Source organism: Ochotona curzoniae, unplaced genomic scaffold (genome assembly GCF_017591425.1).
Source record: "Ochotona curzoniae isolate NIBS_2020 unplaced genomic scaffold, NIBS_Ocur_1.0 contig_3498, whole genome shotgun sequence".
NCBI classification, from domain to species: domain Eukaryota; kingdom Metazoa; phylum Chordata; class Mammalia; order Lagomorpha; family Ochotonidae; genus Ochotona; species Ochotona curzoniae.
This window is the reverse complement of record NW_024465885.1, coordinates 40377626-40397096: the sequence shown is the minus strand read 5'-3', so window position 1 is coordinate 40397096 and position 19471 is coordinate 40377626. Positions and strand designations below refer to the sequence as shown.

General features: G+C 40.2%; 1 protein-coding gene across 9 annotated transcripts in view; it reads left to right on the top strand.

Annotated features, from left to right (window-relative positions):
- GRIK1 (glutamate ionotropic receptor kainate type subunit 1) overlaps positions 1–19471 on the top strand; it is a 410134-nt gene that overhangs the window by 270268 nt on the left and 120395 nt on the right. For all 9 annotated transcript variants that reach the window (XM_040980713.1, XM_040980710.1, XM_040980711.1 and 6 more), the window contains one exon: positions 11427–11608. In XM_040980713.1, the coding sequence (XP_040836647.1) occupies positions 11427–11608 (182 nt within the window). The remainder of the gene's footprint in view (positions 1–11426; positions 11609–19471) is intronic.

Genomic DNA, 19471 nt, shown 5'->3' with positions numbered 1-19471 from the left:
CATTCCCTCTGCTTCATTAGACCCCTGGTAGAAGCCAGGCTTCTAGCTCTTCACACCCATCAGAAAGCACTGGGAAGCTGAGCACCAAACACAGTGTGCAGTAAATTCAGCAGTGCCTACTTTTCCAAGCCTAATCTCACTGAAATGTGGCTAAGGTCAAAAGTATCAAAAAACTTTTTCTACAAAGTGTCGTTTGGTATAACTCAGATTTTGTAGCCATGGGAGACTACTGAAACTCTGTCAGGAGAACAAGAAAACAGCCATAGACATTATTAAATGAATCGTTGTGCTGTACTCTATTGAACTTTAATCAACAAAGGTATGTATTGAGCCAGATTGACCTGTGGACTAGAATTCACTCATGTTGTTAAACTTTATTAAACTTTAAGGAGGAGAGACAAAAAGGAAAAAAAGTCAAGCAAGAATGCAGACAGGAGAAAAGGAATGAAAGAGGGAAGGAAGGAAGGAAGGAAGGAAGGAAGGAAGGAAGGAAGGAAGGAAGGAAGGAAGGAAGGAAGGAAGAAACCTTACTTAGTTCATAGCTGAGATTTATGATTTTTAAAATCTAGTGCTTATCTACAAAATGAGAAATGAGTTTAGTTCACATTCAATACCCCTCCATCATTTTGCTGTCTAGGTTCTCATGCTCTGCTTCCTGCCTGCTCACCTATGCCTCCTAGCTTTCTCATCAACACTGTTAGCCCTTGATGCTACGCTGCATGGGCTTTATCATGTATCATCCTGGTTCATGAGATAAGCAGACTTTCACAGAGATATTGTTGCACAGAAAAGTATGGCAACTTTTCATAAGTGTCACAGTTGGCACTTCAACAACAAAAGACAAGTTACTAAAGAAATGAATATCAGATTTGTTTTATCAGAGCCTTACATGACATAGGAGATGAAGTGGAAGACCCATAAACTTGGGGTCAGCTGCTTATTTTTGTGCTTAGCTCAATGAAAATGGGCAGCTATATGAAAACTTAATTGGATGACAGTATGACTAATGATGACACACTGAAAGAGGATACCTAGCCAAGTCTGCCCAGATCCTGAGTTTCTTTGAATACGATTCCTTTCTCTTGTGTGTGAGACGACTTCTGGAATAAGAGTCTTCCAGACAAATGGGACAAAAGATCTAGGATTTACACCCCGCCTTGGGCAATAGGAATTCTGGTTTCTGTGACTTCTCTGTCAGGAGGAAAAAGAGCAGGATACAGGATGATGGAAGATAGTAGGTAAAGAAAAAGGTTAGAAATTGCCTCTGAAATCTCCTTCACTTCAAACTGCTTAGCATGCCAAGTCCTCATACTTTGAGGTCTTTTGAGTCCAGATGATGCTGATGTGTAATAAAAACTTAAAATGTTGACCTTACACTGAAGTGATCACAGCACATCTGAAGGTTGACCCCCTAAAAGGCATTGAAAGCATGAACACCACGTGTCCGAGAGGGTGAGATTTCAGAGTGTTCAGTTGCGCTTAGTTAGGCAACGACCTACACAGTCAGCACAAGGAGTCCAGACCGGATAAGGGAGTGCTAATCCAAATTCCATTGGCAAATGTGGGGAAATGCAGCTTTTCGGCTTTGTATTTTTGTGAATGTCTAAGACAATCAACTTCAGATTTTACCTCTCTTCCCTGTTCAGCTTATCCTTAACTTAGTTGGACCTATATTCATGCTCAGTTGGTTCAGCTGGTAACTTTTTACGTACTGTAGAACCCAAGAAACACAAATACATCCTGTGTGGTTACTCACTTCAGAATTCTGAACGATTGACTTTCTCAGTGTGCTTTTTGAAACATTCATTCCTGAATGCTGGAAAAAGAAGATCGCCTCCTTTAGAAACCTTTAAAACCTAACATGAGAAGAAGCATCCAGGAAAACCATCAGAGGGAACATTACAGTGTGTACCCTTCCAGGCCAACGACATTTACTGTCAGGCACAATTATCAGCTTGAGCGCTAAGGCATGCACAAAAGAGTCCATGCCCTCCTGGAGACCACAGTGCATTTACCAATGCACAGACATGCAAGCATGTTCTTAGTGAAACACATGGTAGTGAAAGTCACACATAAAAAGGGATAAATGGCGTTTGGGAGACTGGGGATAAGGATTGCAACTAAGTCAGAATTTCATGATGATCCTGAGCAGAAAATAAACTGAATATAAATTTAAAGGGGATAAAGAACAAACCATGTGGATGCCAGAGGAAAGTGTTTCACTTTGTAGACATAGAAACTGCACAAAAGGCCATGAGCTGGAAGTACACTCTACTAACTTGCTTATAGAAACAGCTAAAAAATTGGTAAATTCATTACAAACTCCCATAATCTAAATATTTAGATAAAAATGTATAATCAGAAAAAAGCCTTGTGCCAAAGTTGTGGTGCAGTGGATTTTTTTTTTCTGTTTAAATCTATATCACAGCATTAGTTAAAGTCATGGTTACAGCTGTTTCCCTTCTAATCCAGCACCCTGCTAATGTGTCTGGGAAGGCAAAGAAAAATAACCCAGGTTCTTAAGTCCCTGTCACTCACATGGGAGACCCAATTGTGCTTTCTGAGTCCCGGCTTCAATTTGGCTCACTCCCAGCCATTGCAATCAACTGGAGAATAAACAAGGAATAAAAGGCCCCATCCCCCATCACTCTGCCTTCCGAAGGAAATAATTAATTAATGTATGCTTAAGGAAAGAATTAATGTATGCTTTACTGCTCTACAATTAACCTACAGATAATTTTGCTTCCCAAAGTCCGATTCTTACTTCGTTATAAACGTGGGCATTGGGAACATTCCAATGCAGACTATATTAGTAAGACTGAAATGAATAAAATATGTATTAGAGGCATGTATTACAACTACTTATTATAAAATAGGTGGTATGATTACTGTTCTCAGATGTCTGAAGACGCACACAAGGAAAGAAACTTTGGCTCCCCACTCCTGGCTTTCACACGTAGCAGTGGGCAAAGGAATGAAGGAGGTTGCCTCTGCTTCATTGAAATGATGAGATCCTAACCCCTAGAGCTCCAGGGGAGGGAAAGTTGTTTCATTACAAAGGACCTGGCTCCTTGGTTCTGAAAAAGTTCAAGCCCAGAGTGCAGGACCCTCTGTCCAAAAAAGGTTACACTGAAGATTTCTACAGTTCATGAGAGAGTTCTCTATATAATGCCCGAATTCTCTTCCAACTGAATAAATTGCTTTTTGCAAGACTCATTCCCAATGTATGTAGCATTTGGGTGCTGCCCTGTGAGGTCACATATTTCTTTTCCTGAATAATTCTGTCATTCTGTCTTACCACAAAAAATGATTGATTGCTTAATGTTTTCTAAACCCTTGGAATATATTAGTCAATAAAACAGAAAACTCTGACCTCAAAGAGAGTATATTCTCTGGGAAAAACCCATTGATTTGTAACATAAACAAATGAATTACATCTTTATAAGACAAAATGCTAAGAAAGACAGAGAGAGTTAAGTGGGTTGAAAGCAAACTGCAAGTTTAACTGGCTGAGTGAAAGGTCATATTACAATGTAAAAATGAGAGTTGAGCCAAGACTTATGAACTGAGGGTGTGAACCATGTGGTATTTGGGAGAAGGCTCCAGAAAGAGATAAGAGGTAATGTCTAAGGTTTAAGTCCAAGCTCATGACTCATACTATTAATAGTATGAGAGTTAGACAGCGGTTTATATTTAACGACATCTTTAGGAGAAATTTACTGCCAAAACAAAGTTGAAATCAACACATAGCTTCCTTTTTACAGTAGGTATTTTTTATGAACTTTTGAAGGCCCTCATATGGATGGGTTTCAATACCTTTTGCGGCAACATGAAACGATCTTTTAATTCCACCAATGAAGCCAGTGTAATTGGACCGGAGTGAAGTGGGAAGGATCATAGAAAAGGAGGTCAGAAAGGACAACTTTGGGAACCTTTTCACCAAGTGCTCTTTCTGAGTTCGGAAGCCATGGGGAGCTTCGGCCATGATCAGCTTTCGATTTCAAAAGTCTCTTCATCGACCAGACATGTGGAACCAATCATTGTCAAGAGGATAGAAGGGAAGGCGATGCAGTATAGGATTAGGAAACGATCATTTTGGAGAGCAGAGCAGAATGAAGAGCTGGTATAAAATCCTAAGGAATACTGCAGCTCATTCCCACGTAGAGCCTTCTTCGTCACTGATTATGCCGTGACAGAGCATAGACTTGAAATGATTAGTTAGGACTCATCAACTGTTTGAAACAACTATAAACGTCATGAACATTGTCACCTTGCTGGGTTTTATCAGTTTAATACAAGTTGGACCTCCAGCACTACATTTGTATATGACATATATTCTTATTTAAGGAACTCAATTATCTCTGGCTTTTGGGACATCTGTGGTCTGAGAAATTTGCCTCAAGGGATTAGCCTTCTCAGCAGGAAAAGCAGATTGTATATTTCCTCTTCCCGCAAATTCTTCAGAATTATGAGTTTTTCCGATTGCTACAACTGAGTCATACACCAAGAAAAACAGGATGAACCCATTGTCGTAAGGCAAATTCTAAATTTATTTTTAAGTGCTAAATAAGAACTGGAGGACCATATTCCAGTCTGAGAAAAATACTGCTGTCATGCTGTGGCAGGGCAGATTGGGGTTTAATTCTCATCTCTGGATTAAAAATGAAAAATGGTGGAGTAAACATGGAGAGAGGAGGATAGAAAGTCAGTGACCACTGTTTCTAGCCGGAACCAGAGAATGGAGCTGCCATTACTGACATAAAGATCTCGCTGCGTGGAACTGATTTATAAATCTGAGTCTGGAGTTCAGCAAATAGATGAGACTGGACGAGTCCATGGAGACCATGAGGCCAAGCCAGATGCCTCTTGCACTGAACTAATAAAACGTGGTGCAAGAAGTTTATTTGGTAATTCAGTGGTTTTTCTTTTTATCTTTTTATCTGCACTCGCCTTAGGCTATTTTTCTCAATGTATCAGAGCTGTGAGAGTTTTAAAATGTAGCTTACAATGAAGAGTTATTAGCCTTTACTCAAAGCATGCTTTACAGTAAAGTTTAAAATGAGATTAAGACACATGAAAATGTTGGTGATTGAAAGATGCAGTGAATCCTGAAAGAAAACATGAGAAAAATGATAACCATAAAAGTAATACTAAATAAATTCTTGAGTGTTGACTATGTGCCAAGTAGTGTTTTAACTACTTTAGATAATTAACTTAGTTCATGTGCGCAGCTCTCCTATAAATAAGTAACACTGCTTCTCTTACAGGTGTTTTTAAATAGTGACAAGTTTTGTTTAAATCTATCATATTTCTTTCCATGTTTCTATACACATTCCAAACATATATACTGCCCAGAAACAAGAATCTTAATGGAAACGTAAAATCTCAACTTGAAGAAAATTAACATTTCAACATGGGAACCAAGCCAAAATTAAAGACATTCAGTACACAGTCACTGCTGAATAAGAATGAATGAATCTTTGCACCGTCAGCAATCACAGCTTATCCCACTAGGTTGCTGCAACCCCTTGGGTTATGTGTTTTCCCTTAGTCCAGCCTGAAACAGCCAGCGAATGGAGAATCGTGGGCACTCAATACCAACAAAGCAGTAACCACAGTTCGTTTTATCAGCGCCCCCATGCCTCCACATTTCCTGTGCTTCATATCTACCACTACAGTCCTCTGTTCTTTCCTCAAAATGTGGCCCCGCTCAGCGTTTCAGAATTCTGCTCAGAAGACTCATCTTCAGCCATTGCATGTCAGCTATATTATTTTTAGCTATCCTCAATGTGAGTCAGAAATCGGAATCAAAATATACTGGTGGAATTAACCACAATGCAGTCAACCGCACATATTTTAATCAGATTTTTCTATGAGATCCATATGATCCAACAACCAATTTTTTTCTTATAAAAGAACTCCAAACAGCCTTTCTTTTTCAACTTTTGAAATACTAAATGTGTGAAGACCTGTACTTAAACATGTTTTATTTCCCCAGATAATTCACTCACTTATCTATTTCCATTTCTCAGTTCTGACTTTAAACCATCTGGTTAAATTTGGGTATATTAATATACCAACAAGTTTGTGAAATGTCATTTTTTATGCTTCTAAGTTCAAATGGATGAAGAAATTAACATTTAAAATGTTCGATCTGATCTTCATGTCCCAGTAGTTTATTACATTCATTTTCAAGGCATCCAACACTCTTGTGTGATTTAATGAAGAGGGAATTGGGTTAAGACTCAAGAAAGCCTGTGCATTCTCCTTTTCAACGGAGACTCATTAAATATAACTAAAGCTATTTGACTGGGTTTGACTGCAATGTGAAGTGGAGAATGTCTCAGACTGAGCGGTGTTGGGCAGGAGCTGTGTAGCAGGGATTTGTGCCACAAGTAAAGGTTTGACCTTCAAGGTCCCTTCCAATTCCTGGCATCTGTGACTCATTTTCAGGGCCAGTCCAGACAATTAACCTCACTGTGGCTGGCTTTCCTCACTAAAAAATAGCACTGACACCAATCCACCTCCGAGGTATATTTTAGGGTTGATTGACCTATTTAGAAGGCAAGTAACGTACTTCATAAAATGGGACAATGTAAATAGCATGGGAAACAGTAAATACCCACTGGAAATAGCAGATGTTTTTCCCTTCCATAGGTTTCACCTGTACTCTCAATGTGCATACAAATCAGTGTTTCTCTGTGTCACGGCATTGTAGACCAGCCCCAAAACTGGTTGGAGAATTTGCTATAGAATCCTAAAACAGGGTCGGCATAGCTGCAATGCAGCAAGTCAATCAACAACACCACAGTGGTGGAACAAAGAAGGTGTTTACTGCAAAGTATAGAGCAAGGAGCCAGGCAACTATCACTTGTCCCCCGGACCCCCTGAGGGGCTAATGGCAGTGAATCTTACAGTGTAAGATGGTGATGAGCAGCAAATGATGAACTTGTATGTAGGCCTGTGGAGTTTCCACAGAGCAGGTGGACTTCCTTTGATTATTGCTATGTTTTATCAGGGTCTAGGTGTTACTACAAATCTCTCAGGTTAGACACAAACATTTAGATTAACTCTACTAAAATATGGGGGGCAATTCAAGTCATTATGACTCAGCCTTTGCTCTGTTTTTATCCTTGTTAGTTCTCCCAAAGGAACTGCAAAACGGGAAGGAAATAGAATTCTGACTTGATAAAGTCTACATGGGAGACCTTTGTGTAACAGCTCTATTTCAGTGGCACCCTCCCCCCAACCGTACTATGTAGATAAGCAGCCAAAGAAAGTGCTTAGAATGGGGCCATTTGGACATTTTTAAACAGCATCTCCACATGCAAAGCCTGTCTCAAACTGAATTGTTTTGTTTCTATAACGAGCCTTTCAAACAAAAGGGACAAATCCAATTGTGTTCCTGAGGGCATAGGTATGATCTGCCTTTTCATTTGGAATGTTTGAACTTGGAGAAAGGTTGCAAAAAAATGGACAGTAAACTCCTCCACACCTTCATCTGCATTGTGTAGTTCTTTTTTTCTTTCAATCACATTTTCTATAATGAGCAACCATTCTCTAAATAGAGAACAATCCCAGTAAGAGTAAACAGTAGCGCTGATAGAATGTGCAAGTAAGCTGCAGGCGTTGCAAACGTTCTACCATAAATATACTACTGTGCATATCCCAACAACAGAATCCCTCTTGATTATAACTTAGTCATAGCTATCAAATGAAAAGAATTTAGCAACACTGCCACACTGTTATCTAAATACATGGGATAATATGCATGGGAGGGATTTTCAAAGAGTTTGTGAAAATGCATATGATGAAAAAAATCAGATATTTTCACAGTATAAAAGCATCATGTAACCACCTTGTAGGCACACAGATTTTAAATATTTTTTCACACTACAAAAGCATCACCCACCATTTTCAGAAACTGAATTCCTGGCAGAGCTGGGCAGTCAGCGTGAGCATCTCCACAGAATGTATGCAGAGATGGAAGTGCCGAAATCAAATTTTCAGTTTCCTTTCCCAAAAGTATAATTTGTTCAACAAATGTTTTAATGAGGCATTACAGTAATTGTAATGAAATGTAGATGATTGATGCATTACTACAACGCACAAATGCGACGGAAGATTTTTTTTTCTTTAAATTTTGTCTCTTGTGAACTGAAAATGCCCTTTGCCTTCGAAATGCTACCTTCTCTGCTAATGAAGACAGGAAGGCTCTTCTTAAGCAAACAATTGCTTTGGAAACAGAAAAGTAAACTTCCCTGGCTCAGTGCTCTTCCCACAAACTTGGTTTGTAATCTTTAAATCAGATGATCTTCCCCTTCCCAAGGGCTCGCGTGTGTGTGTGTGTGTGTGTGTGTGTGTGTGTGTGTGTGTGTGTGTGTGCTGACAGCTGACACACGATGAAACTAGGAGTTTCATGGCGAGCTTCCAGCAAAGACACATTTCCTCCCATTGGCTCTGCTGTAGTAAGTTGTTCTCCTTAACTGCCTCACTGTTTACTTCAGAAGCAACTGTGAAAGTAAATGGTGGCTTTCATTCGGGAAGAGTGACATATTTGAAAATTATTTCATATCCCAATTAAAGAGCTGACAGTTCCTATTGACGCAAAGTTTTCTATCTGTGCTTAATCATGCCTTTATTTATATAGTCAGGCAATCTAATTTGTTGATTCAAAATCCACAGATCAGGAGGGGCCATTGATTTGAGAGAAGTTTACATTTGAGATCCAAATGCATATTTGACTCTATCCTAGATCTGCCAATACTAGCTACATATTCTTGAGCAAATTATTTCAGCCTCCAGGAGCCTCCATGAAACTAACTGGAAATTGCCCTTGCTACTCAGGAGAGTGGGTGAGCCGATACATCTTGCTTTAAGCTATAAAATCTTTGAGGCCAGACGTGTTCCTCCTGTACCCGCAGGGCTTAGCATGAGGCTTGGAATCTCAGGAACAACCAAGAAAGCTTTCCCCATAAAAACAGATAAATGAAATGAAAAAGCATATGTCATCTTTAAATGCCATGACCGCCTGTGTAAGTCATCATGCAGCAAGATGCACTTAAAAATTGACATTCCATTCAGCAAGGAACAAAAGATCAGATATTGCAGCATCGGAAATGCACTTTTAAAATGTTTCCTCCCATTTTATTTAAAGGCCACATGGAGTTCTCCCTTGTGGTATGCTTAAGAAAAATATAGGGTGTGTGTGTGTGTGTGTGTGTGTGTGTGTGTGTAATATGTGATTGTGAAGCAGAAGGGTGAAGAAGGCAAGAGAGACTCAGGCAGCCTAGGAAGAAGGCTGTACTTTGTCCCCCTCTCGTCAAGTAATCCTAAGCTGTGTCCCAGCAACTGCACGTAACTTGTGTTTGTAAGGCAGGATGATGAAGGGAAGCACTGGGCACCGGATTCACAAATGATAATTCTAATCTGTGGCTCCTAGAGACTCTCTTTGTGGCATGGTCACTTAATTGCTCTGTGCCCTTGTTCTTCCATCTGAAAAAAAATAAAATTAGCAATGCTCGCAATCGTACAAGTAATGTGAGGGATATCACAGGGTCAAAGGGCTCATTCTGTGTATATTTTCAGTGCTTAATGCTTCAGCAAAACTGCCTCTGGAAGAAAGCAAGTAACTCACTGACACGTGAGTGCTTGGAAGCCCCAACCACACCAAATGATTGGGAAAGGAGTTAGAACTGAAGGCAGCTATTCTAAAAAGTCCAGGTTTTGGTTAAAGAACAAAAATCAGAAAGGAACGTAGGTGTATTTAGCTTGGTGATTCAGATGTGTTTACGATTCCCTCGCTCTGCATTGAAGGGCCTGCCATGGATCCCTTGACGTGAAATTTTCCTAATTCAGTTCCTTGCAGGCAGCAGTAGGGCTCAAGTCATTGCGTTCTGATCAGCCAAGTGGAAGACCAACATTGTATTGAGACTCTTGGCCTTGGCTCCAGCCCAGACCCAGACATGTTTAGGGAGTGAGCCAGTTGATGGGAACTCTTTGTATCTGTCTTGTCCATTTTATTTTCTTTTATTTTTTCTGCTTTCCAATTAACTTACATTTCAGAAGGTTAAGGTTAAATCTTGATATGATTCTGAAGCAATGTTCTCATGCTCTTCCCTCTGGACACACATACCCAAACAAAGAAACATTGTTACTAATTTGCAGTTTCTCCAAAGCAAACCTTATGATTTCTAAGATTGCTTTAGATCAGTGAAGAATAAGTAAGTGCACAGAGTCCAGAGGTTGCTAGAAGCAAAGCTCTTCCTTGTATAGTACATACCATAGTTTTTCTTTGAATACTCATAAAACAAAATATGCCATACTGATGACTTAAAACTAATAAATGTCAAAGACACAAAATTGCATGCTAAAAATATATATGTCAATTTTCCAACAAGATGGAAGTCATTGACTGATGTAAAGAGAGCCAGTTGTTGTTGGAGAAAATATGATGCAGGTTTTCTGTAGAGATTCACTTTACCCAGTTATTATTTATTTACATATTTATTAGATAATGCCACGTATCAGCAAACCCAATTATGCAATAGTCAGCATTTGACACACTGCTAGTCAACTGTATGCATTTGGCTACAATTACCAATGGAAAATGTTTAGAGTTCTATTCCTCCTTTTAGTATAATCTCTAAAAATTATAAGGTTTTTTGTTTGTTTTGTTTTATCCAAGTAAGGACTTTCGACATTTAAACATATTCAGCATTTAAACATATTCACCAGAGAATTTAATGAACCATTTCACATTGTTGATAGTGCAGGAACTGAAATATTGCATACAGGAATCTATCTAGTTTGCTATGAAATAACATTGATGACACAAGCAGCCTATGAAAAACAAAGGAATTAAAATGTAAATTTATTTTGGTGCCAAAAGTGTTTGAAATCCAAGTGTAGTTTTCTTTAGCATTTGTGTCTTTATGAACTGTCTCAAGACCCCCTCATAGCCATGAATTTTGAAATTTGAGGACAAAAAACAAACTCACTGCTTAATTCTACTCCCCGCAAACTGGTTAAAATAGGCTCACAGTACTAAGATCTCCCAGTGTTCCGCGCAGGGTGGTGAGGTGGGTAAATGATCAGGCATTGTCTATTTCACTGAGCACATTGAAGACTTCAAAAAACTTCTCCTTAGCAGAACTTTTACAGTTGTATACTTGATTTGTCTGAGATGTTTATTATAACATTCCAAACTTAAAATGCACTTGGAGAATTGGGCTTTCAAACCACATATGCCCCCACAGGGGAAATATTAGTATAATCTGCCATATAAAGAGGAATGACAAATGGGAAGTCAACAGAATAACCTTTAGTATGGTAGCCACTTGATTCACTCGGGGAATGATGTGAATTTGACTGTAAATGGCAATAAACATCACAGATCAGTCTGATGATTGAATGTCATTTTCTAGGTCTAATTCGCCTGCAAGAGCTCATCAAAGCTCCCTCAAGATATAACATTAAAATCAAAATCCGCCAGCTGCCCTCTGGGAATAAAGACGCGAAGCCTTTACTCAAGGAGATGAAAAAGGGCAAGGAGTTCTATGTGATATTTGATTGTTCGCATGAAACAGCTGCTGAAATCCTTAAACAGGTAAGAGGGCAGAAGTGGGGGGACATTCTATTTTCTGTTAGACATGCCATCTGGTTTTCAGTTAACACAGAATGATAAAATTGCTAGCAGTCTCTTATGAATTCAAGACTGTAATTTTCAGAGATGTACTTACAAAATGAAAAGTTTGGGTGGCAACCTCGGAGCATCCGGTGGGTGTTTGGTTATCAGCATGTCTGCACTTGTACTCTGTGGTATGTGGACCCTGATAGCAGAAGACAAAAGGGGAAGGTGGCATTTTAAGGTGATTGAAACACGCATTTTCTCTGTGTGCTCTGGGAAAAACTGGCTGATCCAGGTACCACCTAAATAATGCCAGCCTTGCTCTTAATACAACTTCCTCTTAGTGAGACCTCGTTTGTCAAGTATGCAGGATTCCAGGAAAGAAAAAGAGGAGGCCACGGACAGTCATGGAAAATATACGTATCTCTTCTAATTTGTTACAAAGAGAAATTCATCTGCACAGGTAGTGTGGGTGGAAACACTTGGTAGATTCTGTGTAAGTAAAAGAGATTAGTGATATATGTAATAGCAACAGTAAATCAGGAATTTCCAAGAGCTTTGACCTATACTCAAGAAAGATGGATGGAAACACTTGGTAAATTCTGTGTAAGTGAAAGACATTAGTGATGCATATAATAACAATAAATCAAGAGTTTTTAAAGATTTATTTTATATTTATTGCAAAATCAGATATACAGAGATGAAAGACAGAGAGGGAGATCTTACATCTGATGATTCACTCCCCAAGTGACCACAATGGCCAGTGCTGCACTGATCCAAAGCCAGGAACCAGGAGCTTCTTCTGGGTCTCCCATAAGGGTACAGGGTTTCAAGGCTTTGGGCCATCCTCGACTGCTTTCCCAGGCCACAAGCAGGGAGCTGGATGGGAAGCTGCTTTGCTGGGATTAGAACCTGTGCCTACATGGAATCCCAATGCGATCAAATTGAGGACTTTAGCCTCGATTTGCTTGGCCCATTAATAAATTAAGAATTTTTGAGCATTTTGTCCTATACACAAGAAAGACAGTTGCCCTGACCCCGGACTGATTGTGTTTCCCATTGCTTGTGACTGGAGGCATTTTGGGTTATTATATTTGGCAAGGGGGTGCTTTACTGGCCACAAGAAGGAACTGGCTGGAAACACTATTGAACAAATCTTAGATATCAAAACAATGTTGAAGATTAAACTTAAAAAAAATCAGCTATATCAGAATATCTGTGTTCAGTTTGCAGCCCCATCTCCTGAATGCAGGGCCTAACTGCACTGAGGTAGAGTTCTTTCTGCCACCGACCTGAGGAAGAATTGAGTCCCTGGCTCCTAGCTTAGTTCTCCAGGCACTACAAGCATTTGAGAAGGGAACCAATCTTTCTCTTTCTCCCTGCCTCTACTTCTCTCCATTCTCTTTTTTGTTTCAAAAACTTATTTGTCTTCAAATAAGCATTTTTTAAATAGTCCAGAGTTTTCTTAAAATTTGCAATACTTGGGCCTGGAGCAATTGCCTAGTAGCTAATGTCCTTGCCTTGGATTTGCCAGTACCTATATGAGCACCAGTTCCAGCTGCTTCACTTTGCGTCCTCCTAGCTCCCTGCTTGTGGCCTGAGAAAGCAGTAGAGGATGGCCCAAAGCCTTGGGACCCTGCACCCACGTGGGGGACCCAGAGGAAGCTCCAGACTCCTGGCTTCGGATCAGCTCAGCTCTGTCCATGGCAGCCACTTGGGGAGTAAACCCAGCGGATGGAAGATCTTTCTCTCTGTCTCTCCTTCCCTTTGTAAGTCTGTAAATAAATAAATAAATAAAAACTCTTACTCCCACTTTCCATGAAGTGCTAGAAGTCCTCCCTCTTGTTCATGTGGTTTATTGCACATCTCTGTATATACTGGAGGTATTTTGACCTGAGATGATCATCTTATCTAAGATCACAGAAGCTGTTATTGCACCTCTTATTTTAAAAGAGCTGAGAATGCTCTAGTATTGATTGATGATGGGCAGCACTTTGAATGCAGCATGGCCCCTCCACACAAATGCAGATCTGTGATTCTATCATCTTGTCTCCCTCCCTGGCACCATCATCTACTCCAGTGCACCTCTCTGTAGCCATGGAGCTCAGAACCAAATGTCTAGTGTGCTGAAAGTAGACAGTCAAGAAGATTGACTAGGTATTCCTATTCCCCAATGAATAATCCTACAACAAAACAAAGCTATATAATGTGTCAGTCAGAAGTAACCTCAGGAACCACTGTACCTAATTCCTTCACTCGCAAGAAGTAAAATGGATTTTTGAAAGAGTTATTTTATTGATTTACAGAGAAGGAGAGAGAGAGATCTTCCACCCACTCTTTCACTCCCCAAGTGGCCGCAATGGCCAGAGCTGAGCAAATCCAAAGCCAGGAGTCAGGGGCTTGCCCTGAATTTCACACAGGGGTACAAGGCTTTGGGCCATCCTTGACTACTTTTCCAGGAAACAAGTAGGGAGCTGGAAGGGAAGTGGGGCAGCTAGGATACAAACTGGTGACATATGAGATCCTGGCACATGCAAGGCGAGGACTTTAGCCCCCAGGCTACTGCACAGGGCCAATAAAATGACTTTTTATAAAAGCTGGATTTATTTGTTTGAAAAGCAGAATTACAAAGAAGTGAGAAGAGACATACATAAGGAGAGAGAGGTATTCCACTGGCTGATCCACCTCCCAAATGGCCACAATGGCCCAGGACAAAGCCACTATCCAGGAGCTTCTTCAGGCTCCCACATTGCTGCAGGGCCCTAAGATCTTGGACCATCTTTTGCTGCTGTCCCAGGCGCATTGACCTGGAGCTGGAATTGAAGAGGGGCAGCTATGGATCGAACTGGCTCTTTGGGATGTTGGTATAATAAACCAACACTTTGGGATGTTTGTATAATGGGTGATAGCCTATACTGCCATGCTGAATGATGTGAATATGATGTTAATAGCTGAAGAATTTCAGAGACAATCTCAACATGCTTATCTATCTTGCGGCTTCATTTGAGAATTTTCACACAACTCAGTAACATACCTAATTGAGGGGCTTATATTTAACCTGTTAAGGTGCCCACATTTCAAATCAGAGTATTGATTATATTCCCAAGTCCAATCTCTCTTCTCAAGTAACTTTTTCTAATTGTGTAAGTGATATGGATAAGAACCAATAAAACATCCAAATTTTATATGTAGCTCTGAAAATGAGCAGCCATCTCCCTCCTCATGAGTTGTGACAATGACATCCAGCACAATGATTTGCTGAGGAGACCTCTTGGCAAGCTCTTCTATTGGCTCACGTAACTGGCTGCGTGTCTTCCAAAAGGCAAATCCACATGGGCAAGAGAAGGTGACGCCAGGCATGGTGAAAGTGACAGGGTTTTCACCTCTGTGTTAACAAATGTGGACACAGAAGTCCTCTGATAGAAGTGGCTCTTATCTGGGAGTGTAGTCATTACTTCATCCAAAGGACAATTAAATGAAAAGTGAATCCTCTCCCAGAAGCTGGCCCAGTGTCCTCTCTTGGGGGATTAACTCTGCTCCACCCCAGGACACTAACACAAATATTATTTTCATTTGTTTGCTTCTGTTCCCTCTGGCTTTTATCCTGTGCTGACTTTCCCAATTATTTTCATGATCAGGTTGGCTGTGAGGCCAGGGGAGAGTGACTAGCTTTACTTCTGGACCATTGTCCTTTACTGTTTCACAGCCACAAACAAACAAACAACCCTTTTAATTGACCCCAACATGAAATCCCTACTGTACTGCATGTAAAAGCAGAATTGCTCTTTCTGAAACCATGCCAGAAGATTAAGATCATTTTGCATGAGATTTCATCAGGACCTCCAAGGGCCGTTATGTGTGCGTAGTGACATTAGAGAACTCTGAACTTGCTCTAGTGTTCTAAATGAGATCCGAGCACTCTGAGTGGTTCTCTCTAACCTACTCCGCTAGCCTAGACGGACAACCTGTAGAAATGAAGACCCTGCATGTGGCCTCTCTGCTGAGTGACTTTGCAGGGAGCTTGAGGACACAGAATTTCTGAATCCTTATTCTGCCTGCTAATCACCTACTCTTTGATTGATACCAGGAATGGGAAGGGAAGGGAAAGGAAGAAAAGATAAGGGGAGGCGAGAGGAGGGGAGAGAAGGGACTTGACTACAGGTCTCACCTGTGCAAATCACAGTACCTGACTTCCTACATGGTAATAGCACACAATCCCAAGCAGCTTTTTGGGATCAAACTGCAAACTTCATAGTTGAGCAAATTAAGTCTCGGGAGTGTCAAGTGGCCCATCTAAGGCCACGTTCTGAGTAACCAGACTGCCGCAGGGTCTGCAGAACGCCTGATCTCAGAGCCCATGCTCACACTTCAACCGAAGATCCTCAAGTCAGAATGGAAAAGCATTCAGAAGTAGGATTCCAGACATGTTCAGAGAAAGCATAACTAGCTTGGTTCCCGTTAGACGAGGCCTATATTAATAGTTTATTGGTGTGTGTTTGTGAGTGAGAGATAGAGAGAGAAATATCTCTCTGAGAACATATATCAACTTGGCTTTCTCCCCATGCACATTTCTCATCATTTCCCCTCACATCCCTGTAACTTCAACACATTTTCTCACTTTTGAATGTTCCTTGAGAGAAAAAGAAATTAAACACATTTTAAAGAAGATATTTGACATTTATCTAAAAGTGAAAATTGGGGAAATGTCTATAGTTATTCTTGGGCATGCTAATCATTCTAGCGAAGTAATTATTTCTATTCATATTGAACAAGTGCTATATGATGAGAATCTGAAAAGTCGCTTCCCCAGAATTAGTTGGAAATTCAAATAGCAAGACTTGATTAGGCTACAGAGGAGCTACACTGTCACAGGAACAAAAATCATTTTTGTGAAGTTGAAGTATTCTCTTCCCAAACTACATAACGTGGATTTGTACCTCCCTGTCCACCCAACGCCTCCCTCCTGAAGGCATTTTGATGACTTAAAAAGACACCTTTAGTGTGGAAACATGGCTCTGTCTTCCGTTTCTCCCATCCCATCTTTCTGCTGACTGCTCGCTGCCTAATAAACACACACCAATCAACTTAGGGAATTTTTTGGAGGGAGCTGAGTTTAAAGAACGACCCAGAGGGTTGGGGAGCTGTATGCGTGGAATCCACAGCTGTGTTCAGCGCATTGCTGAGTGTTAAGCAATTTTCTCATGTGATGGACACAGTTATCCTGGATATCACTGACAGTATTCCTCATTCAGCACTATGAACTTAGATTCCAGGATAATGACCATTTGATTTGCCATGGTCCAAGCAACTTCTTAGTGCAAAACACCAGACCTGCATCGGCTGGTCTCGTCTTTCTCCCCAGCCTTCTGTCCAGCTTCCAGCTCTTCAGGCATCCTTTTCAGAGATTCTACCTGTTCATGTGGCACACCCTATTTTTCCACACCTCAGCCTTTGCCTTTGTGGTTATAAAACCCTGGGTCATTCTGCCTCAATGTTGGCCTCTCCTATTTTGTTATGCTTGTCTCTTGAGAGTCAAGAGAGATTGTCCCTCTGTGTCATTTCTAACTCTGTTTAGTTTATTCCCTCCCCTCAATGAAAACCTATAATTCAATAATGAGCCTTCTTTGTCTTCATTCTCCAAATCCTCCCCAAACCTAATTTATGTTCAGTACAGTATGTTTGAATGAAAAGGAGCTAACTGAATGAATAATTCAAGAACATGGCTGAGGTGGGCATTACAATTACAGTAAATTAAGCTACTGCTAGAGATACTGGCTCCCCACATCAGAGTGTCAGTTTGAGTCACGGCTACTCTGCTTCTGCTCCATCTTACTATAAATGCACACTCTGGAGGGCAATGGTGGGAGTCCCGGGGTTTGTGTCCCTGCCCATCCTCATCCTATATACCCAGCCTTCCCTCTCTGCAGATTCAGCCTCTGTCAACTGGACAACAAAAGTGCTTTTAAAACTTGCACTTGTACCAAACATGCACATACCCTTCTCCTGTTGTTATTCCCTAAATAACTTAATCATTCGCCACTAACATTATATTAAGTGTTATCTAGCGTGCAGATGACTTAAGACACATTGAATAATATGCATAGATTATATGCAAGCATGATGGCTTAAAATTATTTATTTATGTAAGCATTTTTTTTTGAGACAGATACAATGAGCTCCCATCCAGTTTACTCAACAAATGTCTCCAATAGCTAGGACTAGGCCAGGGCTAGAACCAGGAACTGGAAATTCAATTTGTGACTCCCAGAGAGTGACATAAAACTGATCATCTGAGCTATCCAATGCTGCCTCTCAGAGAACATTAGCAAGGAACTAGAATTGGAAGTGTAGCAAAGACTCTAACCAACACAGTGCGGGATGCTAGCATTCCAAATGGTAGGCCAAATGAATGCTGTGTTATAGATTTATATAAAGGACTTGAGCATCCAAGCATTTTCAAAACTGTGGGAGGGGAGCTCTACTGTAGATATTGGGGGAAGCTTGAATCCTCACCTCTGCAAGTACTCTTGAAAGCACTTGTCTCTGCCTCAGTTTCCTCAAGCTTCATTCTATCCTGAAATTCAATGATGCTAAGAAAGCACAAAGTGTTTGAGCCAACAGCTCCATGTTTTAACGGTAAGTTTGACTCATTGGAGAACTGCATTGTTGCCTTTAAATCCACTAACAGAACCCAGCAAACAAGTCACTATTTCCAGCACAGCAGCCTGAATCCTTTGATGGATTCTTTGATGAAGAGTGAGGGAGCACTGTGGTGTCTCAGTCAGTCAATGGAGAAACTGTGCTGAACTGGGCCAATTTCTTAGGCTGGAGAGCAGCCAGTGGGAGAGCTTGAACCTGCTGTTTCCAACTCAGGAAATCTGCTTTCTCGCTTACGTGAACAAGTTAGAGGAAGGTTTTTTCCACCCTACACACAGTATTTGTGGCAATATTTGCATATTAAGCCATAAATGATACACTAATTTATATAAAACATTTACTACTAAAATGTTTTGTAGGATTATATTGCATTTTCTCTTGTCAACATGTGTGTGCTTTTGCATTTTTTTAATTTCATCTTTCAATTAAAATGAAAACAGACCTAAACAGAACAAAATCAATTTTGTAATGCCTGGCTTCTCTGCAAGAAAACACAATCGCAATACTGATTAATCAATTAGTCTTGTGCACTGATTCTTTTCTCCAATATACTGTTGCCACTGGCTGTGATGAAGGTGAGCAGATGTAGGTACACAGGTTTATTCCTCATTTCCATAGAAGCATCAACTGTTCAGTTTAGAAAAAAGCATGACGGCACTAAACTAAGAGATTGCAAAATTGTGCAAAAAATGGAGTCCACTGTCAGATTTTAAGTTAACCATTTTGATCATTAACACACAGGATAGGTCAAATATCTTGGAGCAAGTTCATTGATTCAAGTTCAACTCAGTGACTGCATTTGAAAAAAGGATTATTGGATTCAAATCCTCTTCAGCACTTCTCTTCACTGTCTAGACAGAAAGTATTTGCACATTACTTAGTGAACACATCATTCTTTTAAAACTTTCTAAAACACTTTGATTCTCTTTGGACCAATTAATTGACAAGTTCACTTCTTTGGGTAAGTCCTGACGCTGTTATAATAATGAATCTCCATTTATACTAACTGGATGATAATTTGAAGTATATTCTGCAATCACTCTGGAAGTACATGCTCAATCTAATTATGTTTCTCTCAGGCTAATAATAAATCTATTTACATTTTCTGAACATGAAGTTAGTTTTACTTGTAAGAAGCAGTTCATATATATGAGTATGTTATTAAATAAGTACCAGGATTAATTG